Here is a 26,584-nt window from a genome sequence, read left to right as displayed (position 1 = left end):
AAGAAGAATATATGCAGTGTATTATTTGTTGAAACTGTACTTCCGATTTGATTTGAAACTGTCTCATTGCTATCTGTTTATTAATAAAATTTTGAAATAAAAAAAAGAAATAAAAGGTGATCCTCAAGCTCATTATGTGGCTTCAGAGAGGAGAGAGGCAGGCAGACAGGCAGAACCTAAAGAGCAGAGGGAATTTGCTGCTTCTGATTCCTTTGTCAATCTTCATGCATATTTAAGAACCAGCTCCATTAGCTAAGTAAAAATCAAAGGCTGTCACCTTATAAAGCAAAGGAAAGATGCAGTGCAGCCTCAGACTCAGAAACCTGTCCACTACGCTGATTCTAGCCACAAAGGAAGAGTGCGCTTCCGGGAAGCCCCACAGAGCTGTCAGCATTAAATGGAAGTAGAGGAGGGTGGAAGGAAGGCCAGGGAAAGGGCAGCCTGTGAGCTGGGGCTGGGAGCCTTGGAGAGCCCCAGCCTCTGCCCCAGGTCCCTAAGGCAAGCCCCACCCACCAACGGAGCAGAGGTCCCCAGAACAGAAAATCAGTGCTTCCTAACTTTTGGAATGCCCAGGAATCGCTCAGGGATGCACTGGACACGGGACCGTGGAAACTGCGATTGCCTCGAGGCCCAGACCATAGCTCACAGTAAAGAAATGCTTGATTCACGGGTCATCACCGCCAAGAAGCATCATTAGCGGGGCGCTCACAGCGGCGCTGGCACGGCCCTCGGTTAATATGCACCTCTTCTTTCCATGTGCTCAGCTCCTCCTCGCCATCAAGTAAACTGGGCACACAAAGGTTAAGGAATGAGTCCGAGGTCACAGGGGTGGCAAGGAGCAGGTCTCACGTGTCCATTTACCAAGGACCCGAGGGCCAGCAGTGGGGCTCCACGGCAGAGCCCTTGCCTCCTGGGCATGAGTCTCTGGCTCAGACTAGCAACAGAAAATACACAGAGATATTTTCCAGGTCCTCCAATTTTAAAAACAACATTCCAGCAAGTGGCATCAGCCACACACAGAATAGCAAGCAGCAGCGCACTTGGTTTCTTTGGATTCGTGTGGCAATATTTTTCACGTGTGAAACACAGTGAATCCCTAGTTTTCTGCAGAAAGGGAGTGCTAGGCTTTGGGGCAGAAGCACGGCACAGCAGCAGAAATATAAAGGTGGGAGCCTCTACTAACTCTGAAGACAGAGAGGATGGAGGGCAGGGAGGTGGGGAGACGCTCTGACCTGCACAGGGAGGCTGAGACTTTCTGGACTTGTGCTAGGGGCGGACTTGAAGGGGCAGGTTCAGGGACACACAGGAGCTGACTGGAGGCTCCCTCGTGTGCAGGGAAAGGTACAAGGACGCTGTGTCCAGGGCCAGAGTGGGGAAGGAGGAGGAAGGGCACTGGGAAGAGAGGATGTTGCTTTGGGGATTTAGCTATGCTGAATCAGGATCACGATAATTTAGCAGTTTGTACTCGGGCGGGAAGCTATCAGGGAGAGGTTTGGATCTTCAGCCCTTTGCAGCAACCAAATTAATATTCACCATGTATTTAGCATCTGAAAAGAGAGCTACTTGAAAAAAAGAACGTGTAGCAAAGCCTGGCCTTGGAGTTGAGGGCCCACTGCTCTAGTAATCTGCCAGCTGTGGCCTCGAGATCCCCGCCCTTGTGTCCTCATCCTCCGTCACATCCCATGCCTCAGCATCTGCAGGCTGTCCCCGCACTGTGTCCCCGTGGGGTCTTTCCTCATCCCCTCACTCACTGACTCCCCAGGCTCACACTCTGGGCGGCTGAGGCGCAGAGCCACCTGCAAGTCCACGAAATGTATTTTTCTTCTGTTCTGGTTACCACAGTGACCAAAATTCCTCAGCACCTGGCAGGCTTCTCCTCCTCAGTGTGGACTGTAAGTGATTTCACATCTGGCTTTTCTCGATCTCCAAGCACTCGCCTCTTACTCCGCAGACTCTGGGGCAGCCTCGTCTTGCTGACCCCAATCAGCCCCCACATAGCTCCAAGAGGCTGGCCTTGCTTCTAACCTGGGGACAAGCTGAGATCTGAAGCACCCCGCGAGAGTCGGGGATGCCACCACTACCTCCGCTGCTGTCTCCATTTCGCCACCACAGGGTCAGGGGGCTGAAGGCCTTGTGGGCTGCTCTTTGAACGCACAACGCAGTGCTTCAGAGAGGTTCTCCTCCCTCCAGGTCGAGATCCCGCATCTCAGGCTCCCAAGCTCCCAGCCCTTTAGCTCACTTCCTAGCTGATCTTACCTACAAGCCATGCCTCTGTTTCCATCTGAATAAAAATACAGGATGCCCTGGAAAGTCAGGAGCTCACAGAAGGAACAAATACCGCGTCAGTGCCATAAGGTGCCCCAAATATTTCCTGGATACAATGGGGAGAGAGGGAAGGTCTCACTTCGTGGCTTCCCAGGACACATTTCTGCACTTGCATCCCCACAGCACTGGGACAGGAACTTCTGACAAACATGAAGGACACTGCCTCAGAGCCGCTGGCTTCCGTGACTCTCCTCTGCTTACAGAGCCAAGAAGGGCCACCCAAGCAGTTCCCCCCACAAAGCATGAGCCCACAGCCCTTCCTACCGCCATCCAGAAGGAAATACAGTTGGCAAAGGTCAAGTGCCGCATCACTGAAAAGCCCACTGCCCCTCCTTCACTGCTGATCTATCTGGAGTCTTCTTGATAACGTGGCCCGGAGCAGCAAGGATGAATGGAGGGCTGGCTGAGGCCAAAGCCGGTGAGTGTCACCAAGAAGCCCATGGAGGTGTAAGCCGCACACAGAGGCCCCTCAGGAGGCAGATTTGCAGAGAGCCAGCACTTGTCTTTCAGCTGAATCCATGCGAGGATGTCTCTTCTCACACAGGTGACATCAGGAACCCAAGTCCTCCAGGCCTGCGGAGGGATGTCCCTAGCAATCAACTGCCCTAGAGAAGGATCTTTTTTAAAAAATTTTTTTATACATTTTAATGAGAAAAATAGCAATAAAACAGTTTGAAAACAGGTTAGTAGGATAGTTACAATAATTAATACACTGCATATTGTCTTCGTAGTAGTTATTCAGAGGACAACATGCAGACATGATATCTTGCCTAAACACTATTAGTACAAACCTTTCTTCTCATCAAGCTAATAGAAGGTAGGTATATATCTATCCTAACTCTTTTGTATATATGTATATTTTTTTCACTACAAAGTGGAGAAGGATCTTTTTAATTTAGTAGAAATTCAGTTTTTCAGCTTAGAGTGATTTCATTGGGGGGAGGGGGGAAGAAAGCATAGAGCAAGGTGCTAAGTCCCAAAACTCCAGTTGCCTGTGTTGCACCATTCAGTAAGGGACTCCACAGGCACAAGAGCAGGAAGGCTGTGTGGTCAGAGGCCAGGGTGTCTGAGAGGCTAATTTGCAGGCAACATTTTTTTAATCAGCACTTTGCATCAAAAGAATCCATCCAGTGCCAAAGGAGGAGCAGGGAATGAACGGGGCAGTGTGCGATCCCTTGTAGCTGACGAAATATTTTTAAATCTGGGATAGAAATGGTCTGTATTACTTCATACAGAGGAGACCCTTGCCATGGAGCTCCATGCCCTGGGTTTTTTCTTCCCCCTTATGTGCAAGAGGGAAAAAATAGAACATATGCACCTTAAGAAAACATGAAGTGAAAAACTATCCGTCCGCCTAGCAAAGGCCTGTTTCCAGGAAATGAATTTTAAAAGAAAATTCTTGATGTCCTCAGGTTGAGGCCAGGAGGTGTCATGACTTTGAATGTGAAGGATAAAAGCACCCTGTGTCCAGGTGCAGGTCAGGCTGGCCTCTTTCAGCTGCTGCAGGAGGCCGCTTAAGCCCCTGGTTGTGGTCCAAGAATATCCTGGCAGTTAGTATTCTGCATTAAAATTTATAACCACAAAAGACCTTTCCTTACAGAAAAGTTAATTCAAGCTGGAGAGCCTTTTTTGAAAGTCTTTTAAAGAGGCTAGTCATCAGGAGAGGTTATATGGCAAGCGCAGTAAGTACTGCTTTGCACTCCCCACAAAATGCACTAAAAATACAGTGACAGGAATCTGAGAGGGAAGGAAAATGGCACCAGCTATAATTTCATTTCTAAAATGTCCCAGGAATGAGCCTGGGATTGCCACAATGACCTTTTAAAGACGACCCAAAGATGGCAGGAACGTTAGCAGGAAATAGGTCTGTCTGGAGGTGGACAGAGGCACCATTTCGGGGTCTCAGCTCTGGGCTTCCCAGGTTCCCCTCTCTCTGGACTCCAGTTAAGCTGCCCTGAAAGGGTCCATGGCGGTGGCCTTCTCTCTCACCACATTCTTTCACTGGCCCTGTACTTCTACAGCCTGCTCAAAGCCTCCTGGCCTTAAACCTTTGCACACCTCAGGTTTAAGACCAAAACTTCACTTTTTCCAAGAGATTGCCCCTAAATCCCAGCAGATTAGGTAGAATCTTCTTGCTCTGGACTCCTCCAACGCCTCTCTTAGCTTAACCTTAGCTCCTCCAGTCCCACCTGACTTCTCTGCAGTCAGGAGGCAGGAGCTGCTCCTTTCATTGTATACGTACAATCTCCCTCCCTCCCTCACCAACAAACTAGGTGCTGGGCGAAGACTTGTTATGGTGTGTATCTAAATGTCGCCCCAAAGCCTCGTGCAGTCCTAGGGGTTTTCAGAGGCAGCTGAATCTAGAAGGTGTGCTACTGGGCTTAGGGGCGAGTGATTGCTAAATCGCCCCCTGGCTGGTGTGGCACTGCCCTCACCCCAGCAGACCAGATACAACAGATAAGGGACAGAGTGCTTCTCCCCCACTTGCTGCTCTGCTACTTTGTGCCTGCCATTCTGTATTCCTCTATCAAGCCCCCCTGCCTTCAAGCCACCCAATTATGGAACAGAACCTCAATAGGCTGTGAGCTAAATAACCTTTTCTCCTTTTATTGAAAAGTTTTTAATGTATTTATTTATTGGGAACAAGGCCTTGCTACACAGCTCGGCCTTGGAGTGATCCTCCTGTCTCAGCCTCCCCAGCATTGGGATTATAGGTGTGCACCATCACACGCAGTTTCCTTGGCCAGGACAGCCAGTGCTTCAGAGCTGGCACAGCACATAGTACTGGCGATGGAACCCAGGTCCTTGCACTTGCCAGGCAGGTGCTGAGACTGCTGAGCTGTCCCCAGCCCAACCTTTCCTCCTTTAATATTGGGTGTGAGGTATTTTGTCTGAGCAACAAGAAAAGTAACTAAGACAACTCATGAAAGCCAACCCATTCTCATTGACTCTGGCTTTATCTGTGGTTAGATGGATTTCTGTTACCATTACAAATACCTGAGATAGGGGCTGGGGAGATAGCTCAGTAGAAGAAGTGCTTGCATGGCAAGCGCAGGGTCCTGGGTTCAATCCCCAGTACTGCCAAAAAAAAAAAAAAAAAAAAAAAAAAAAGCTGAGATAATCAAAACTTACAAAAGGCAAAGTGTTATTTTGGCTCACGGTTTTAGAGAACGCAGTCCACTGTTGGGGGACCTCTAGCAAGGTGCTGTGGTCGAACTGCGCAGCAGAGCAAAACTGCTCACCTTGGGGCCAAACAAGCAAAAGAGGAAAGCCCCCAGTGACCCGAAGACCTCCCACCAGGCCCCTTCCGGAAGGTTCCAGCCTCCCAACAACACCGAGCTGGGCCCCAGACTTGCAACGCTGGGGCCTGAGGGGCTCCGCACACCACGCCCGCGCCACAGCACCTGGAGGTTTGGCTCCGCGGCCGGAGCTTCATGGAGACTGCTAAGTGCGAGAGGGTGGCAGCAGGGAGAGAAGCACCATGGCGAGGCGGGCCACAGCTGTGTCCCTGCGCACGGAGGGAAGGGAGCTGGCAGCAGGCTGCGCTTGTGCGGAAGCCGAGGGGAGGGCAGAGGGGGCCACCTGGGCCAGCACCCCTGCCCCCGCGGAACACCCCTGAAAGACTCCTCTCCAAGACCCAGGCTGGATTCTGGCCAGGCTGATTTTCTTCCTTACTCCTGTAACCAGATGGCTTAACCGCAACGAAATGTCCAGCTCCTAGAGGAGCAGTTCCAGCACCATTACAGTGACAGCAGTTTCCCTGACCCCATGCTCCACATGCCGCGCAGCAAGCTGTATTCATCTGCACACGTCTACTCATGAAAGGCACAAGAAATCTGATTCTTTGGCCTCCATGATAGATACCTGTGAGTGTTGGGGTACCCAGGAAGCCCCGAGTAATCAATCTCTTCTGACTTAAGTACAGTAGAAAAAGTCCTAAGTCACAGAAGCTCCCACTTGGACCCCAACTACAGACCCGGAGTCTGTTTAAGTGGACGCTGGCCTTGGCCAGGGTCATCAGCTGGCTCTGCAGCGACCTTAATGGCTACCCTGTGCCCGACTGAACAGAGTGAGACCTGGCAATGCTGCTGGGGGGGGGGGAGGTAGGACATCAGTTAGGGAGAGCGCTGAGTCTTCCACTAAAGCCACAAAACTACAAGTCTAAGAGGCTTCACGGACAGTCCAAAGGGGCTGGGCTGGTGCCTGGGCTCGCCTGGGAGTGACCCCAGGTTGCATAAGGCCTGGGCTCCCCTCCACCCAGTGCTGGCTGCCCTCCCGAAGCCTGGGCTCAGTCCTCCACCTGCAGCCTTTCCTGACCCCTGTCCCCACCTGCTCTCTCTAGCTATTTGCAGACGTGCTCAGGGCCAGTAGTGAGGAGTTGAATTTCATGCTGTTTCTCAAGTAGCTTCCAGGAAAGTTTGCTTTATTATAGTTATTCAAAGAAAGGCCCTTATGCATATTTTCTCATAGAACACGGATTCTCAACCCATTTTTCCTTAAATCATCCCACTCAATACATTGTCTTCTTAATTGTTCTTGACCTCCTGGTTTTTATCCTACCCTGGTCTACTTTTGCTATCTTGGCTACCTATCAGGTCTCTCATTATGAACGTGGAAGATGCTAGCCTCCTACCAGGGAAAGCCTTCTGCACCCAGCAGGGCACAAGAGAACCAAGACTTCCCTCCCACAGTGCACTTCCTTCTCCAGACTTGAAGCAACAGATGCAAACACAGTCGGGGGTGGGGGTGGCTCTGGTAGAGCCCTGCTGAGCACCTATGCAGCCCCAGGTTCAGCCCTCTTCCTAAAAAAGGAGGATTATGATGGAAACAGAAATATGCACGTGAAAACTACAGTCCATGAATGTGTTGCCCACACAGACCCAGAGACCTCAGAAATATGTCAGCAACAGGAGGAGCAAGAATCTCAGTAGCATTAGCTCAGAGCATAAGGGTGCTGTGTTCACCCTGCACCCTTGGAATGGCAGACCACGGAAGAGGTGGATTACTGTCAGCCTCACTCCACAGGCAAAGAGATGCTGAGGAGACCATGAGACTAAGGCCACTGTGAGAGGCAGGGCCGATGAGCGGCCGGCCTGGAAAGAGGTCAGATATTGTAATGAGTATACATAAGATGGACTGATGTATAGTCTAACCAACCCGCAGCAGCATGCTTTATCATCTTAGCTGCTAATAAAATGCCAAGAAGCAGTGTGAGCTGGGTAGTAATCCAGTAGCTTCGCTGGAGTAACGCTAACTACACTTCTCATTAAAACCTCAATGGATTATTAAAGATGCAAGTTCCAGTCTGTCATGGTGGTGCCCGCCTGTAAGCCCAGTACTTTTTTGGAAAGCTGAGGGAAGAGGGTCACAAACTCAAGTTCAGCCTGGGCAACTTATTTAGTAAGGTCCTGTCTCAGAAAATTAGAGAAGGGAAGGGGTAGTAGTAGCGGTAGGGGTAGAGAACAGAAGGTAAAGGAAAGGAAGGGAAGGGAAGGGAAAGGGTAGGGTGAAGGGAGAAGGGAGAAGGGAGAAGAAAAAGCAAATGGCAGGGGATGTAGCTCAGCTCAAAAGCCTTGGGTTCAAACAACAAGAACAACAGACACAGGTTTGCCCTTGTGCAGTTTCTGCTTTAGGGCCCAGAGGGCCTGGGGCACCCCACATTCACACTGGGGGAGTCTCACTTCCAGAGTGTCACCCCTGGTGAATCATGAGCACCAGAGCTTCCCACACCCTGTTCACAGTCCAGGCCCCTTATGGAATGTGCGCGCTGAGACCCACATGGACGCCCTAAGCTCCAGGGAGCTGTTAATTTTCCACTTGAGGCTGAGAATTGTGGGTAAGCAGCTACCCTAAGGCTAGGGATGGCAGAACCTGCCACATTCATGTTTGTAAACCTTCTCAAGCCAGCACCTGGCAGAAGTGACTTGGTGACAGGAGAGAATCTCATGGCTGTTCCTCTGCTCAGCACACAAAGGGATTTCAATTAAACCACCTGTCGCCCTGCGCCGAGGGCAGAACAGGGAATTTCCACGATTGGTGGTCTGAGGGCATCTTGTCACAGGGCCATCCCCTTTGGTATAGGCAGGGAACTCCGTGTCCAGACCCATCTCCCAGGAGATGACTGTGTCCTGCCAGGTGGGCGGGGCATTGCTACTGCGCATGCACCTCCCCCAGCTTATCTGTCTGGCCCAGGGACAAGTTCTGTGTTTAGTCTGCCTGGGAAATCTAATGGAAAGAGCTATAATTAGACATATTTATTTTATCAAGAAAAATGTGCTTTTAAAATGTTCAAGAAAAGATATTGCCTGATTCTCAAGGAAGAGCCTGCTAGATCCCCCAGGAGAGCACATATATACGCCAATCACACACACCACATGCACACACAATATGCACACACTACACACACATAAGGTCTTTTTTTTTTTAAGAACTGGGGATTGAATTCAGGCCCTTGCACTTAATAGGCAAGCGCTTATTCTACTGAGCCATCTCCCTGGCCCACAGATGGTCTTGATACATAGGTATCAATGTACAGGCAATTGTGTACACATGAGTACACACATGCTATTTATTACTTAGGTAAATATGTGTTCACAATTGCAGTTATAACATCGCCTTCTCCAGCAGGCTTATGTGTGCGCGCCGTGCAGTAACTGTTAACCCTTCATTTTCCAGTGGCAGGAGGAACGAATATCGAAGTGCTTCTCAGACTTGACTGTGCACCCAAATCACTCGGCGACTGGATAAAATGCAGGCCCTTGCCCAGCAGGCATGGTGTGGGGCTAGCGCTGCCCGACCTGCGCTGCGGCGAAGACAAAAAGGTGCTCGTTCACACTGAGTGACTGTGTTCATCACACATAAAATAGGAACTACTCAAGATTAGAATATATCAAACGCTAACAAAACTGTGTTCAAATTATTCTTTTTAAAAGTGTTCCGAGGGGGCTTCGGAATCCAGGCAGCGCCTTTGGACAATCACTACGAACAGTTCTGACTCCTTTGGAGCCATTTCAGAGTGAAGCCAGCAGAGAAATGGGCACGTAAGAGATGCAGGTTGCGCCATTCTTAGGGGTGGCGGGAGAGCTCCGGAGGACGGGCGCATCTCCATGACTGATGCTGCTCCGAAGGTGAACAGAGCGAGCGGGACCTCCCACCAGGCTGACCTCTGGAAACTCATTCTAGCCTCCAGAAATGATTAAAATTCCCCTCAAAGATCTGCCTGGAAACTCTAGGGGAAAATTATGCAAACTCAATGTCATTCTAACTATTTTTCTCCCTGGTGACTGGTTGTACTCATCACTTTGTCTAAATACTTGAAAGAAGTGTACTGATCATTAGCCACACTTCTAGGACTCCCAATACAAAATTTGACATAAAAATGTGCTGCTAACCAGTGCACACACGAGAATGGACATATCTCACGTGAAAGATACAAAGAAATCCTCAGGATGATGCCCCTGGAGAGAAAGCGCTAGAGTTTTAGGAGTGGATACATCGATCTGTTAAATGCTAGTTATCATAAAGGACACCAAGGCCACCAAAATCCACAGCCCTGAGTATTTAAACAGTGCACTCGAAGGACCTCATCATCCACAAAACTAAAACCATCAGGCTAAAATCAGCTGTGGAGAGAAATGAATCTCACCTTGAAGGGTTATAAAAGCCATAAAAGAAGGGAAAGAATGACCAAAGATGTAGGGGCAAATAAAAAAGTGGGCACAGAAACGAGATTTGGGCCACGTCTCTGTGCCCCATGCTTACAGATACATGCCCCCGCCGGGCCAGCTAGAGGCCATGCGTCGTGCCTTCCCAGGCCTCCTTTCAGACCTTGATGATTTCACTGAATCTGCAGCCCTGTAACTGCGTGGCCTCCTTAGCTTACCACAGCGACAGCTCTCAGGACCAGGGCAGCGTGACCGGTGTGCTGCGGCATCTATAACTGGGGGGTCAGCTCCGAGAACTCACTGAAATAGCCAGAGACAAAGGTTCCAGAAGCCACCAAAGCCATCTTCCTGCCTCTTTTGTTGCACTGATAATGACGCCTGTCATAACTGGAGTTTATAAATCTGGTACTCTCCATCTGCATCACACCTGAAGGAGCCATGAATTCCTGAAACACACTGAGCATTTGTCCAATAAAATAGGAAGTCCCTGGCCCGGCCCACGTCCATGTGGTCTGCACTTCTAGGTTGGCAGGGACATCAGATATTCCAATTCCACAACTACACATCGGCTTAAGGCTTCTGAGTTTCCAAGACATGGTGACATCTGTGATCTGGTACTAGACAGGGTCCTGCCCATGCTGGACTGGACAGAGTTCCTACCTTCTTCCCCACGGTCCCTGAGAACTCATCTCCGTGCACACCCGAGGTGACAGTAGAGTGGGGGAGAGTAACACGTTTTGCCATCCTGCCAGTGGGAATGAAAAAGAGAGACAAAAGATCCATTTAAAGGAACTTCTGTACATTGTTGGTGGGGGCATGAATTGGTACAGCCACTATGGAGAACAGAAAGGAAGCTCTTCCAAAAAATGAAAACTAGATCTATCATTTGACCCAGCCGGCCCAGTCCTGGCTTATGTCCAAAGGAAGTGAAATGAGCATACTGAGGAGATCGTGCACGGCCGCACTTTCTGCAGCACCATTTACAGTAGCTAAGACAAGGAATCAACAGAGAAACAGGCAAAGGGTGTGCACAGCGGGGGCATCGTCCAGCCGGAGGAAGATGCGATCCTGCCATTGGCAGCAAAAAGGGAGGGATGGGAGGATGTTATACTGAGTGAAAGAAGCCAGAAAAAAATGAGTGTTCTGTCGCACATGTGGACCTTTTAAAATCAACTTAAATATGGATTAGTGATTAACAGAGGTTTGGATGGGCGAGATGGGTGGATAACGTGGATAAGGGGAGATGGGATTTGATCATACTAAGCCCCATTAATATGAACAATTAACACATGTCAATAATTTTAAATTAAGGATTGATTGATTTTTAAAACAAAATCACACGTGGAATCTGTTCTTTGACAGGATGAGGGAAGGACGGTCATCCCAACACTAATCATCAACAAAACATAAATAGAGCTCCTTATTCCTTGTCACTGCACGATTGAATGTTTTTGCAACTTTTACCCACTGGAGGGCGCAGTTACCTAGCCGTTTTGGAACCGACAACTTGCCAAAGTCTGCTGGCTGTTTACAATCCAGCCTGGCTGTATTTGTATAAAGAAATCAAACAACCAATCAAAACAATCGGGTCACACAAAGCGTCCTTAGAAAATTCACTGTGATCACAGCTTGTTTTCAAATACTCAGCGTTTCTGCTGCTTTTATTTTGTTGCCATCGTGAACACATGTCATTGTAAATCCCACAGAATGTACAAAACCCAAAGTGAACTCCAGGGCGGGGGAGCCGGCTCAGTAAAATAAGCGCTTGCCTGGCAAGCGCAAGGGCCTGAGTTCAATCCCACGTTCCACCAAAAAAAAAAAAAAAAAAGAAAGAACCCTAGAGTAACCTACAATGTAGTTTTGTTGACTGTACCAGGTGCATCCCTCGGGTGGCGATGCTGGTAGTGGGAGGTGGTGCTCACCACAGGGCAGGCAACACACAGCACAGCTTGGGCATCTTCCCCGCAACTTGTCTACGAACCTAAAATGGCTCTAAGAAATAAACCATTTTAAAGTTCTCCTAATTTCTTTTTGTTGTTGTAGTACCAGGGATCAAACTCAGGACCTTGCACTTGCTAGGCAAGCACTTATTCCACTAAGCTATCTCCCCAGCCCCTCTAATAATTTCTTTTAAAAAATCTAACTACTTGCTTCATATGTCGGACAAGCCAATCTATTCACAAAGAAATGCTGTGGTATTTACTGTAATTCCATCAGTTCGGTCAAGTGTGTAACTAAGCCTCAGCTCACCATCTATTGAAGAGACAACCCTTACACACCCTGCAGGGAAAGGACTCAGCGCCTTGCCCAGGGTTCAGTAAGCACAATATAAACAACAGAAGTGCAATTTTTATCCACACAACCAGTGTGTGTGTGTGGGGGGGTGCCTCCTGAGGTTGCAACAGGGTGTTCTGTTGTGGGTGAGGGCTGGGGGTCGTGTTACTGAGGATGGAGCCGAGGCCTTGGGGTGCCAGGCAAACCCTCTGCCACTGAGTTGCGTTCTCATTTGTACAGCACTCAGAACTCATTTGTACAGCACTCAGAACAAGGCCTGGCCCAGTGTGAGGACTAGAGCACATCTATCAAAGAGAACAAGGGAATAAATAATTCACCCCGGTGAGAAGCCTAAGCTAAACAGGTAACCTGAAAACATAGATTCAAGGACATAACACCTGGGGCTGACTGTAGCTCCAGCCCTGGGGTAGAGCACAGGCTTAGCATGTGCAGGGCCCTGAGTTCAATCCCAGCGCTGGCAAGAAAGAAGAGTGCACTTCTGTTATTAGTTTCTAAATAACTATAGTTTGCCAAGCCTCTGAAAGGCCTGCCTAATATAAAACACCTCCACTTAAAGGAAAAGAGCACTTTGTAAACAGAACACTTATCCTGTTGGCCTTTTCAAGACCTGATTTTATTTCATCAGACTACTTCTTTTTGAAACTGTCATCGTTAATAAGTGACATCTCTTGTGTCTGTGAGTTTCCTGTATTGGTCCTTTAAACCAGAGTCATCAAGCCTCAGCTATGGCATCCAAGAACAAGCGACACTACATTTCAAGCAGTGGGGCTCGATAATTATTTTCGTCAAGTGTATTAATATAGAATCTAGGTGCCAAGATGTAAATGAATACTTACTCTGCTATTGGTTGATTAAACACATTCAGAAATAAAAATCTTTCCTTCTTAACATTCTATACTTACTCTTTATCCTAATTTCATTAGTCTGAACCTTAAACTAAACGAAACTAAGAGCATCCTTGTTCACTGCTCAAGTTTTAATTACAAATTAAGAAGAGAAAGGCTGGAAACATAGCCAGGTGCGGAAGCCCTGGATCTATCTGCAGAAATGCACGTGCACGCACGCGCGCGCACACACACACACACACACACACACACACCCCACAGGGCACCACACATCCTTACAGGGGCTGTCTCTGCCTGGAAGAAGACAGAGGGCTAAGGATGCTCAAGCCACAGAGAGCAAGGTGCTGGTAACAGGAACTGCTGCGGCCCTGTCCCTGTGCACAGCACTCCGCTTGGCCCTACAGGCAGCTCTGCAGAAAGCGGACTGGCACTCACTGCAGCACCAAGGTGGAGTGCCCTGAGGAGCAGGGACTGCCACTGGGCCCCGCAGCGCTTCTTTAACCAGAGAGCCATGCTGATGCAGCAGGCTGGGGCTGGCACGCCACGATCAGCGGCTTTCCCAGGCAAGCCCACCTCACCGCTGAGGTCAAAGCACTGCTCCACCTGTAATTAAGGCAATGGACAGGGTGGGGTGAGAGCCCTCCCGCTGTCTGCTTTATCACAGTACCTGACTCAGAGGCCCACAGCGAGGCTTTACATGCACCCTTCTCCAGGGCTGCCTTGCAGAGCGCTTAGCGCCCATCATTGCCATGGCAACCAGATCCCTGTTGGTGTGGCCTGAAGCCCTGAGTCTTCTGGCCTCTGAAAGCTTCCACCTGGGACCTGCAATTTATACATAAGCCACAGGGAATGCTAATGGCCTGGTTATCTTTGACCAGCAGGGATGGCACCTGGGAGTCCTAGGATAGGGGCGTGCCCAAGGGGTCAGCTTGCCCACAAGGACCAGCTTGGGGAGGTCTCACTGGGCGCCCTTCCTTCCCATTACAAATGCCCATGCCTGGGGGCCACTTCCCAGCACCTGCACGGAGCCTTGCTCAGGCTCGGCCTCGGGCAGGAACCCAGGAGCAGAACTAGGGCGACTGGGGTGAGAACAGAAGAACCCTGCAAGCGACTCCTCCCAGCAGGGATGTCTACAGTAACTCTCCTCCTTGCCAGCCTTCTCTGCCTGCCCCCAGGGCGAAGACTCTGATGCTGCCTGCTCCTTGCCATTGCTCTGGTCTCTATCCATCACCCCATGATGGGCAGCAAAGGAGGAAGAGAGGAAAGAGGGCCACAGAGCCAAGACCTGGGAACAGGCTGACAGGGCCACCTGAGCTTGAGGGACTTAGATGATCTGCGGTCATACATCTGTGGTTTCACTCCAGTTGCGCTTCTGCTAAAAATGATTTAAAGGACTTGATGTATGAAAATGTTAATGGGAATAAAATAAAAACACAAGTAAATGAAGTAGAATAAAAACATGAAGTACAACGGACCTTTGCAGTCCTGGGAGGTGGATCTGCGGCTCCTCCCAAGACAGACAAGACAGACATGGCGCAGTCTTCCCACAGAACCCACGCGCTTCCTCCTGTACACTTTAAGTCATCCCTAGATGGCTCACAATACCGAATATGACACAATGCACAGTACATAGTGGTTACTCTTCACTGTGTAGGGAATATACATAAGGAAACAATCTTTTCCACACATTTTCATCCACAGTTGATGGAGTCTACCCTGGACACAGGGACCCACTTTAGAGCAACACCATGAAAAGAGTCTGTGACAAACTGAAATCTGGGAAACACTGAGAGATAAGTGTAGAGAGATAAGTGTAGATTTTACAGCGACAGTAAGTTAGTGGGAAGGAACACAGTTTGGTCAGCTCTATTTAGGAATGTAATTGTCAGTTATGTTCACCATTCCCTAACCTACAAGCATGGACTTGACTTGCTCATTTATACTTCTTAAATTGTTTTTAATCATTTATTTATTTATTTATTTATTTGGTACAGGATCTTACTGCACAGCTTGGCCTCATAGGGTCCTCCTGTCTCTGGGGTTCCAGGCGTGCACCGCCACTCCCGGTTTCGGTGGCCAGCACAGCGCCCCTGGGGTTCTGGGGCTGGCACGGCATGCAGTACCGGGGAGCAAACCCAATCCTTGCACTGGCCAGGCAGGGGCCGAGACCACAGCGCTGTCTCCCCAGTCCCACTCTCTATACTTTTAACTATATTGTTTTTACTTTTAGAGGTAAAATAATTTTCTGATATAATAAATAAGAGACATAGAATGATCATAATTTCAATTAGTTTGAAATTATGCTTGGTTGGTTGAGAGCACCCTGAGCTTCACTGGGGCAGGGATCCACCTCTACATGGTGCACTGGAGAACCTTTCTGTCTCTTTATGCTTTGAATGGGTCCGGAACACACTGACATTACCGAGAGGACTCCGATACCTCTGTGAAAGGCATGTCCTAAAGCTGCTGTGCTGGGAGAAATCTCTAAGCTAACAGGATGCCAACATTTCTAAATAACAATTTAAAATGGCCAAAGTTAAAAGGATGTGTTATAAAATCTGATCGAACAGAGATTTACTTTATTTAGTTAAAAAGGCACCAAAACGTCTTTACTAACATACACCCACAACACTCTGTGCTAAGCATTTTCACTGGGAAACACAGAAGGCCCACATTCTCATAGTCTCGGCAACACGCCCTTTTCCACACAGAAGCCCTTGTATTCACCACAGCAGAAATGCAGCTGTCGTAACATTTCCCCTACGAGGCACATGAAACAGTCAAAAATGATTGACACTTGGGCAGCAGCGGCCACATCTGAAGATGTAGACATACCATGCTGTTAGGTCAGACATAAGGAGAGGCATAACATTTGCAACATCTCAGTTTGAATTTTCTGTTGTATCTTTCTCCCACCACTCTCCCCTCATCCTCCACTAAGATCGGATGGTAGATTAAACTATTCCACGATCTGGTGATCCACCTGGCAGTGAGCTGCGGGGTCACAGCAGTGCTTGCCACAGCAGGACCACGGGGGTGCCGCAGGGAGACCAGGGAAGCAGAACTCCTAGACCTGGTGCTCAGCACGGCCACAGGCCCACTTGGTGGTTTCGTGGAATAAGATGTAAGAGAGGCATGCATCACAGGCATCAGGGTGTAGCGTCCACGCAGCCCCAGAGAAATATTTTTTTAAACTGTAAATCATGCACTGGCAAGGGGCACAGTAGCACCCCACAGAGCTAAACACACACATATACACAGAAGGCAGCAACGGGGTGTGCTTTATCTGCAGCAATAAAACTTCACGAGAAGGCTGGAGCTACAGTAAAGAGCAAGGCTCAGGGCTTGACTCCACCACTGCAAAAAGTAAATTAAAAAAAATTAAGTAAATAAATTTTTTACTGGGGAAGGGTCGACTGAGGGGGAATCGCCCTAGTCTCAGAGGGACATAGGTGACAGTGAAGGAAAAGGCTGGGAAACACCACCAGCAGCCACCTTTGGATCGGAACAGTGACTCAGACTGCTTTCTACAGTGTTTTCTAAACTGTCTGGGGTTGTTAAAAAAAAGTAGCCATATGCTAATTGCTGAAAGAATTAAAGATGTGGAAAGAGCCAGCCAATGTTCTGGTCTTAGTTGAAGACAAGGTAAAAGTGGTGGGAGAAAGATCGCGACAAGGAAAAACATTTAAGTCAGGCATCATCAAATATCTCGCTTCCCCTGGGGTTCTGTTTTCCTACACATGAATAGCTTTCTCTTGGAAAGTGCTAAAATCCTTAAAATAGTCCTTCTTTCTCCAGACTTCTGCTGTTTTCCTGACTGAATTCCAGGAATAGCTGCAGCCTCACACGACAGTCCACAGCGCAGCAGCTCTGGGAGAAGCCCCAGGACTGCTTTGCCACAGACCCCCCAGAAGAGAAGCAGCTGTACCTTTTCCTCATGTTTTTCTTTTCAGAACTAGGGCATATAAGAAAGAAGAGATCAAGGTAATGTGGATGTTATTTTTAGCTCTTGTCCCTAAAAATAGATCTCCGACTTCACTATACACCAGGCGAGGCTGCCTCGAGGCTCCCTGAAAGTTGCTTCAGTGGCTGGAAACACTGGGAGGTGCCCCAGGCCAGGGCTGTCACCGGCCCCTCCTGAGACTGTGTCGGGCTGGGATCAGGCAGGCCTGCACGCTGCACCCGGACAAGCACCACGGCCAGGTCCCAAGCAGGAGGGTGACCGAGTGTGCCGTGGTTGAAAGGGTTTCACCAGCTGTACCTGCGTGTCCTCCAGAGCAAGCGTTTGCCTGGGGCCTCCTCGAGTCATCATCGACCGGATTAGGCGCCAGAGGACTGAAGACGACAGGAGACACACACTCCCCACGATCCAGACGCCTTTTCTCCTAAGTGTGGGGTCCATTCTCTGGAGTAGCTTTGAAGTCCCTCGGCCTAGGGGTGCAGGCCCTGCCCCATTGACCACAACCACTTTCTAAGCGTCTGTCCCGCTGTGCTCTGAGGAGTGGGTGTCTCCACACAGCAGAGGATTCCTGCAGTCCTGCAGCGGCTGTCTCCAGTTACACCATCAACGCATATTCTCCCTCTTAAAAGGAAAAATACGATGGGCTTACGTGACAGATCCAAGACAGGTGCAGGGCTGGGGAGGCTTGCTGGCCACAACTTACACCAGCACACATGCATGTGTCCCAGTTCAAGGTCTGGTAGCTGCACTGTAATTGGCATTTGCTGCCAAGCTTGGGCCCCTGCCTGCCAGGGAGGTTTCTCCTGTCCTTGTGGGGTGAGGCGCAAACAACGGGACAAGCGAAATGCAACTTTAAAAAAATCACAAAACCTCCGCCCTTGGCCGTGCTATTTTGAGATCTCAGTCGCATTCCTTACAAATGCTGCCTACAAGTTCATAGCAGTTGGTCAGGAAATACCATCTGGAATTAAACTCACCCACTGCAGTCAAAATAGGGAGCTCTACGCGTCACGCAAGCCCACTTCATCCCTTTGCACATCCTGTTGATGCAGATTTGGTTTGGTTTGGTCTCTGGAGCTTTGGGGCCAGACACTGAAACCGTCCAGGGATTGAGAGGAATGCCTCTGTTAGGGTCATCTTTATCTCTGTCCCTGGACAGGATATGAAAGAATCTAAGCCTGCTTTAAAAAAAGAATTATTCCTTACTAAGGAAGACTTCTAAACACAAGTCAATGAGGATTAGGATAAACTCAGAAAGAATCCACTTAGAAGTTCTGTGAATAGAGCTGTGGAGCAGCGGTAGGGGGGCGGTTAACTTTTGGGGCAAATTTATTGCCTCCTTTGTTGAAATATGATCAAGGGGAAGCACTGTTCCATCCACCTGCGTAGTCTTTTGCTGAAGACTCAGCCCCGCTCTGGTGTCCCATGTTGTACGGAGCCAAAGACCGTGCCTGTTGGGTGGAGAGTGGGTAACCAGGACATATACAAAGCTGGGGAGATCAAGGGACCCAGAGATGAGCATGTGGCACCTTGGGTTGGTAGAAACACCAGGGTCACAAGCTGGGGGCTGGCCACTTGGTAGAGTTTACCTTGACCTAGCTGTGGATTCAATCCTAGCATCACAAAAACAAAGCCGGGATGTGTGTCACTCAAGGAGAAAGATGGTGAGAAGCAGTTGTCTAAGAACACTAGGTGGCATCCGTGCCTTTCCCTGAGCAAACAGGAGTGTTGTGTGTGAGAGAGGAGAGAGCGAGGAGGAGGGAGGAGCAGCGAGAGATAGCATTAAACCTCTGCAAAACACAACACTTAGGGACTAGAGAACTGGCGAAAGAAATAACTTAGGGCTGGGGTGTCGTTCAATGGTACTGTGTGCTCAAGCCCCTGGTACAAATTCCCAGCATTAAAATAAAATAAGCGTCAAGTCCTAAATTGGATTGCATAAAAGTAAACTAGCTATAGTTGTGAGAGCAGCTATTAAGCTTATCATCATATATGATGATTTTATTAGATTTTAACTCCAGACTATCGATGTTGAAATGTGGCTTATTATGGCACATGGTTATCTGGTGAAAACTTCTTAGGAATGCAGCTTTCATGTGTGAGGCCTTCTGAGAAGGGACATGGGGACCCAGAAAGGCAGCAGGGCAGAGACTGAGGGATGCAAATCCCAGGAGCGAGCTTCAAGTCCAGGCTTCCTTTGACAGCAGGGGAAAGTGGATCTCCTGAAGGTTCCAGAGGATGCAGCCAGCCTTTACCTGGGCAGACCTCGGGGTGAAGCGGGGGCTGGAGGAAAACAGAGGCAGTCACCATGCACTGCTGCTGCTGGTGAGGATGTAGTGTGGGACGGGTGTATGAAGGCCCTGCGTCAAGGAGGGCAGGGGCCCCACGGCAGCTGCCCGATCAGAGCAGAGTGTAGCCCTGCGGTAGGGAAGAGGGGGAACAGGGCAGGACATGAGGGACAAGGAGCTCAGCGACTTCACTCTTGGGCCAGGTGACCAAGAAAGATGGCCATCACTTCCTTCCTGCCCTTGGCTCCCTGCTTGGGAGAGGTTCATGCCACCCTTCAGTGTTTTCACATTTTGTGTCAAAGGGGGAGCTGGGAAGAAAGGTGAAAATAGCAGCAAAGAAGATGAGCCACAAGGCCCCCGGGAGAAGTAAAAACTATAAAATTCTATACTCTAGGTAGAAATGAAGTGATTTTTGAACATCTTGTGGAATGCAACAGAACAAGAAAAGTCATTAGATACCAAGATAAAATGGAAAATAGAAAATTAAAAAGAACAAGACCAAGAAAGAACAAAGTTTACGTAGCATTTAATAAAATTAAAAAAAAAAAAAAGAGGAAAGAAAAGTTAAAAATTAAGTTAGTGGATAAAAAACAAATGAAATAGAAAAAATCTGGTTAAAATGAGGGAAACAGAATGTAATTTGAGTCTTATTCAACTATTTTGACCTGAATAGAGACTGTTAAATTCGTGGATAACTTTTCTGCTCTTATGTCTAGAGCATCGTCTCTTGGAAGAACTTGTGCCTCAAGCTCCTGGACACAAGCTTTCCTGTCACCAGAGTGCCTCCCGGAAAGTCGGAGTAAATTTTTCTAGGTACCCAGGGAATATCTCTACTATGGTTAGTAGCACTAATCTTCTCAGAGAAGAATTCAGAGAGAAAGCAGGTGAAGGGGAAAAAGATGACAGCATTTTCTCACAGTCCCCGGCCAGGGAAGAGTAGCATTTTACAGATTTACTGCAGCCACAGCAGAAGATGGAGACGTGTTAATCCAGCTCTGGCTGCATACCTGTGGACACCCGAGCCCAGATGGCCAGGCCTGCTCGGGCCCTGGCCCCAGGCGAAGGACAGCTCTGGAGCCAGGCGGGAGACTCACGGAAATGGACTGCTGACTCTGCTGGGAACTTCTCCCAAAGAGAAACAAGAAGCTGAATGGGACCCACTCTGCTCCTCGTCGCTCCTCCCTCCCACCTTGCCCACATTTCAATGGAAGGCCAGAAGCCAGCAGGTAACAGAGAGAGTGACTCTCTATTACTAGTGTTCCTTCAGATTTGGACCTGTCTTCTGAAATATTCCTAAAAAGTATGTAACTTCCAAGTCATTGATTTCTAACATTCTGGAGCAGGTGGCAACAAGAAAAGTAACTCATCCTAAAAATGGTTATGTTCTAACTTACCATCATCTCATGCTTTAAAAATGGTTACCTACTTTAAAATTTTTATCAGAGAAGTTAGAGAAAAGCTATACTTGAAAAATCATAAAATTTATATAAATGATCATAGTTGATGGTTTCAGAGTTACAGGGAAGTTATGCAAGTTTCTCTTCTGTGCTCCACAGAAATTCATGAACCAGAAGAGAAACACCCCTTCTGTTTATCAGTTTAAAATATTAACAGGGCAATGAGAAAGTTTCCATGTCTCACAAATTTTGCTTATGGGAACGGTTTCTTTTCTATATTGAATGAAGTATTAACTGGCCAGGCAGGAGGCTGAGGCAAGAGGATGGTTTCAACCCAGGGGCTCAGGGACAACCTGGGTAACAGTGAGTCCCATTTCAAAAAATAAGAGAAAGAGAAGGAAAAGAAAGAGAGGAAGAAGATGAGGAAGAGGGAAAAGGAGAAGAGGAAGATAAATAGAAGGAAGAATATTAACTCATTGGGAGGACAGAGATCTCAAAAAACTCTGTCTTAGTGTGACTCAGGTTTTTCCCCAGGGCATTCTCTCATTCCTTATTCACTCTCAGTGAAATACTGCTGAGGCTTTTTACAAAGTCTGTCTCTCCTTGTATTCTGCGTCACCTGAGACGCCCTCCTCGCTGAACGGCATTTTGCAGTAGCTGGGCTAGGAAGGATGGTTTCCAGGGCTGCCTCACCAGAATCATTTGTTCTGATTATTAACGGTGATGATTCCCAGCCCTCAACCAAAGGGCAGAATTCATGTGAATCAGTCTGTTTGTATCACAAACCTTTTTGCTGCCTATGATGTGCCAGTGACCGGGAAAGCAACCAAGGATACAGAGACAAGGAAGACAAGGTCCTGATCCACAGGAGCCCTGTCTAGGGCAAGGTGTAGAATGCATTAAAAACCATTTGTGGGCTGAAGTACAGGTCTGAGCACAATGCAGCTCCATGGTGCTGCGTGGGGCCAGGGAGGGGCTTTTGCTGCCGCCGCCGCTGCCACCGCCACCACTGAGCTACAGCCCAGCCCACACAAGACTCACGCGGCAGCTCTAGGACACTACGCACAGGAGTGGCCAGTAGGCACAAGTGCATAGTCAAAGGCCTCCTAATGCTAACCAAACTCAGCTGAATAGTTCACATATGACTCTCAGTGAAACCAAGTATGATTTACCTAATCATATACCTTCTTCAGTTCTACCCACCAGCGACCAAATAAAACTTGAAAAGGATCAGAGATATGGCTCCATGGTACCAGAAAAGATAAGACAGAGCTGATACCTTCTAGGAGACTAAATCAGCACATCATTACCTCATTTTTTCCTGAGCTTGAATGCAGTTCACCAGAATTTTCCTCCAGAAAGCATTTCACTTTCTCCACCTCTTTCATGCACTGGAAAAATGTCACCTTCTCCAGCCCGCTGCTGCTGTAACACGTGTCGATCTCCTCTAAGCGCTTCACCTTCAGCATCTTGGTGGTGAGTCCAATTAAGCTACTCTCTGGAGTGTGGTTTTTGTTTCCCTGTGTCTCTGATTTGTAAATCAAGACACAGTTGTGACTTTTCAGCATTCCACTCTGGTGGCTGTAAAGAAATGAAACCAAGAGCACTGTCATCGCAACTCTCGGGAAACAATGAGCGAGGACTGGGGATTAACTTCTGGCCAAACAGAAGAAATCAGGAAATGCTAATAGCCACAGTGGGTTTCCACTGCTGGGACTTCTTGCTTTTCTTGGCACTGGAAAGGGAGCCCAGGGCCTTCCTACTGAGCTGCACCCCAGAAGTCTCGGTTTTTATTTTGAGGCAGGGTCTTGCTAAGTTGCCATATATTTCTGGCTAGACTTACACTTGTGATTCTCCTGCCTCAGCCTCCTGGAATGTTGAGATTATAGGTGTGTGCCTCTACACCTAGCTAGAAGTTTTAAAGGAAATTATGTTTTTCACTTTTTCCTACAAAAAAGAAAAAATACTAAGAAGCAATCTTGATTTCTACTGGGTGACTGTTTATCTCTCTCATTGAATAAAATAGTACGTATACTGTGAGAGAATAAAATCTACCACCCCAAATCCATCTCTTTGGCATATTTTGCTCTATGTTGTAAGTAGTAAATACAGACAGTCATTTCTCCTGAAAATCAATTATTCAGAGAAACTGCAAAGCTCTACAGACACAAGAATGGCTCTAACAAGGTATCGTTTGTTAAAAATACAAGGGATATCCACTGACAAAGGTTCTACAATCTGAGGTACAGGATCTCAGGATAAATCCTGAGGGCATTTCACTGACCTTCTCAAACCAAAAAGCTACAACTCTTGTTGCATAGGTCCTGCTTTACCTTGGTCTTAACCATCCAGTAGAAAAGTATGAAGATGAAATATAGGAAGTAAAGCCATGTTGTTATGTTGAGCTGTGGGGGACTCACGTCAATAATTTCTGACATTGCCAATTAAACAGAAGACCCAATGCTATTATGGGCTTCTGTACTCTTTTAGAATATTTTGCTGAGTTTACACACCTATAATATTCAACAACAGAACTTAAAAAAAATTGGGGTATAACTATGAATGTCCATTTTGTATCTGTGTATTCAAAGTGGTTGGGATAGATATATAGTTGCATTCTCTTAATGAATAGAATGATTTTTTCTAATGGTGTTTGTAAGTAGGATCACAAGTCTGCATCTTGTACAGCAATTAACCACTAAGAAGAATATATGCAGTGTATTATTTGTTGAAACTGTACTTTCGATTTGATTTGAAACTGTCTCATTGCTATATGTTTATCAATAAAACTTTGAAAAGAAAAAAAAAACAAAAAACAACAAAAAAAAATACAAGGGATATCAACATATAAGGTGAAGTTTTAATAAAAAGCCGTCACACTAGAAGACACAGTGCCGTTAATCCCCCTTCAGTACTCCCCTCAGCTTAAACACACGTATCTCATCATCCTTACCACTTCTAGAAGCAGTTCTGGAAGTCCTCTTTGTGAGAGATTTTACAAGATGTGATACAAAAGAAAATATGACTTTTTTTCTTTACCAGGAATTGAACTCAGGACCTTGAGCTTCCCAGGCCTACACTGTGCCACTGAGCTATATCCCCAGCCCCAGTAAAGAATGTGATGAATACTTCTACCATGTGCCATCCAGAAGAACAGCAGGCTTCTAAAACATTGCAGCGTGTTGTCACCCACCTTATTCACTGGGCTTGTACTGTGAAACTTCTAGCTCCTCCAAGTCAAAATGCCCATTAAAAGCAAATGCTTTGATCAATTCAGGACGGTGAGGCAGCCATGACAGTGAAACAAAACACACGAAAAAGGACCTACCAAACTGCATGAGGAAGTGGGCTGACAACGAGAGAAGTATGCCTGAAGAGAGGGGAGTATCTGGGAGAGAATTAATGGCGATGTGTCTTTTTACTGAATAATTTTTCAAATGTAAAATTTTACTGTACTTTTCAATTGCATCTTGTAATTTACATTGCTCTATGTTGTAAGTAGTAAATACAGACAGTCATTTCTCCTGACATCTCTCCTCCCTGCCTAGGAGAAATCTAATAACAGCGAGAAGATAAGGAAGGTCCAACCCGCGGCCCCCAGGCTGTCTGCACTGCAAGCCAAGCTCACCTAGGCCAGCACTCCCTCAAGGTGCTGCACTCAGCCTCCTTGCCCACACCCTGAAAGCGCTGCTGCTTGTTTTCTAAAAGCTCTGTCCTGTGGAGGCATTTGCATCTTCATTAACAGCTACTACTGAAGCGTTCCGGTTCTGGTGTTTTTTTGAGATACTTTCCAGGAAAATTAAGTAATGCATCAACCACGTAGTTCTGTTTTGATTCTAACACAATCACGTGTATGTAGACACACATCCTTCAGTTACAAAGACAGTGAGATAAAGAATGAGTTGAATCTGTGGTTGTTTCTCATGGCTTATGCCTGAGGCCCCCTAGTGGAAACTGTCTAAAAATTGTTTATTGAAACAATTTAAAAAGCATCTGTAATTTTTCTCATGGAACTTCATTTTCATAACTCATAAAGTAAAATAATAATGTTCAAACATATATTTTTAAGGTTTTTTTTTTCAGAACCAAAGACTGAACTCAGGACTCAGGCCCTTGTGCTTGCCAGGCAAGCATTATTCTACTGAGCTATCTCCCCAGCCCCCAAACATATATTTTAAATCAATACTGTATAAAATACTACATGCCACCTAAAGAATCAAATAAATCAAAACATAAACAGCATGAATTAGAAATTGACAGATACATATATTATAGATCATTTTAGCATTCGTGAAATACTTCTTGAAGGAAAATAATTATTTAAAGAGGAAAAGATACACAGAGTTGTCCTGAGGCAAACTATGACTAAAAAATAACATTTAATTGCAGGTAGTACTAAAGTTGCACTAGGAATTCACACACAGATTAACATATAAGAACAAATTTTACATGTACGATATAATCATTGTGCTAAGAAAGGGTAAGTATTAAACTCTACTTGAAGTTTGGTACATAGGAAGAAAGGAGATTTGAGAAGTTATAACAACATACAAAAATAATTACCACTTATAGGATGACATCATAGAGTTTGAACCACTCCAAGCGTAGACAAAAGGAAATTTGTGGAAATCAAGTTGACTACACAGGTCTCTGGTGAAAGTCCTTCCTTACTCTTGGTCAATAGAGCCCTTCTGCAAAGTGTCTACTACAAGAGGAAGTGTCCTTTCTCTCAAATGCCACTCTGAGCCCCTGTTTAAACTGATACGGTCCTTGATCTCATGTTGCTCAGCTGTTGCCATCTTAGTCAGATGGAGAAGAATATTAATTTTAGATACAGGCTTTTCAGGGTCCATGGCTCCATTTCAGAGGTCAGGTAAGGGGAGGATGAGCTGGGAACGCTGGATGAAATATCACCTTCCCCTTTGCCTCTCATCGGCGTGGCAGTGCTCTCGGAATTACAGGGCTGGACTCGTCCTTGGCAATCATCTGTCCCTCTCAGACTCATGATTATCTAAGCGCTTGCTCTCAGCTGGCAAGGTACAAGGTGTGGGAACACGCGCAGCTGGGAACACACCCTGCAGCAACGTGGGGTCTCCTGAAAACACGTAGCAGATTCATTTTTATTTTCTCAGCCTTTAAAGGTATTTGCAATGTCTCCAGTGGCTGATGGCTTAGAGAAAGGTCAAAGGCACGGCATCCAGGTAGGTAGAAGGAACTAGGATGAATGTTTCATAACTCTCTTCCTATCAATACTATGATTCCCTCCCGGTTTTCTGTTGTGGACCTAGAGAAGGGAGTTAGAGTGAAAAAAATTACCTCAGATCTAACAGTGGTGCCTTCCTACACTTACTGAAATAGAAGAAAAAACCCCTACTTCCCTAGAAACTAGAACTGGCATTACAGGCAATCGTCCAATTCTTCAGAACCCAGGCGGTTGTCACCTCTTATGCATGGCCTTTGCTGGCCCCTCACACTCCATCCCAGTGCTAGCCTCCTATACTCCTGGACTTTTTACGTTTTTGTTTGAATTCAAATCAGTATGTTCCACATAAAAATAGATGTTTTCTATCTTAGCATTTAAAGAATAATGCTGAATCTTTTTTAAAAGCAGAGTTATTGGCATTTTCTATGATTGAAGAACTTTGCTTTTCAGGAAGAATAACAAAGCAGAAGTATATATTTGTAAAAGATAAATCGTTCGACACGACTATTATGAAAAGACTGAGAGAATGTGAGGTTTCAAACTTTTACAGCCGTCACAGTGTGAGGTTACAATTTTCCAGGTGTGTAAAAGTGCTGGTAACATAAC

General features: G+C 47.1%; 1 protein-coding gene across 5 annotated transcripts in view; it reads right to left on the bottom strand.

The window, feature by feature from the left end:
* The window catches only part of Mylk4 (myosin light chain kinase family member 4), a 78,595-nt gene extending 53,038 nt beyond the window's left edge, over nt 1-25,557 (bottom strand). For 3 of the 5 annotated variants that reach the window (XM_023712073.1, XM_023712072.1, XM_023712074.1), the window contains exons 1-2: nt 25,339-25,556; nt 22,086-22,356 (exon numbers count right to left, since the gene is read on the bottom strand). In XM_023712073.1, the coding sequence (XP_023567841.1) occupies nt 22,086-22,356; nt 25,339-25,358 (291 nt within the window). In that variant the 5' untranslated portion in view covers nt 25,359-25,556. Of the gene's footprint in view, nt 1-17,390; nt 17,457-22,085; nt 22,357-25,338 lie in introns of those variants that run through there. The other 2 variants (XM_023712075.1, XM_023712076.1) reach the window with 2 other exon arrangements.
* Between the last annotated feature and the right edge of the window lie 1,027 nt (nt 25,558-26,584).

The sequence above is a fragment of the Octodon degus genome, unplaced genomic scaffold (assembly GCF_000260255.1).
Source record: "Octodon degus isolate 3935 unplaced genomic scaffold, OctDeg1.0 scaffold00023, whole genome shotgun sequence".
Taxonomy (NCBI): Eukaryota; Metazoa; Chordata; class Mammalia; order Rodentia; family Octodontidae; genus Octodon; species Octodon degus.
This window is presented reverse-complemented; position numbering and strand designations above follow the sequence as displayed.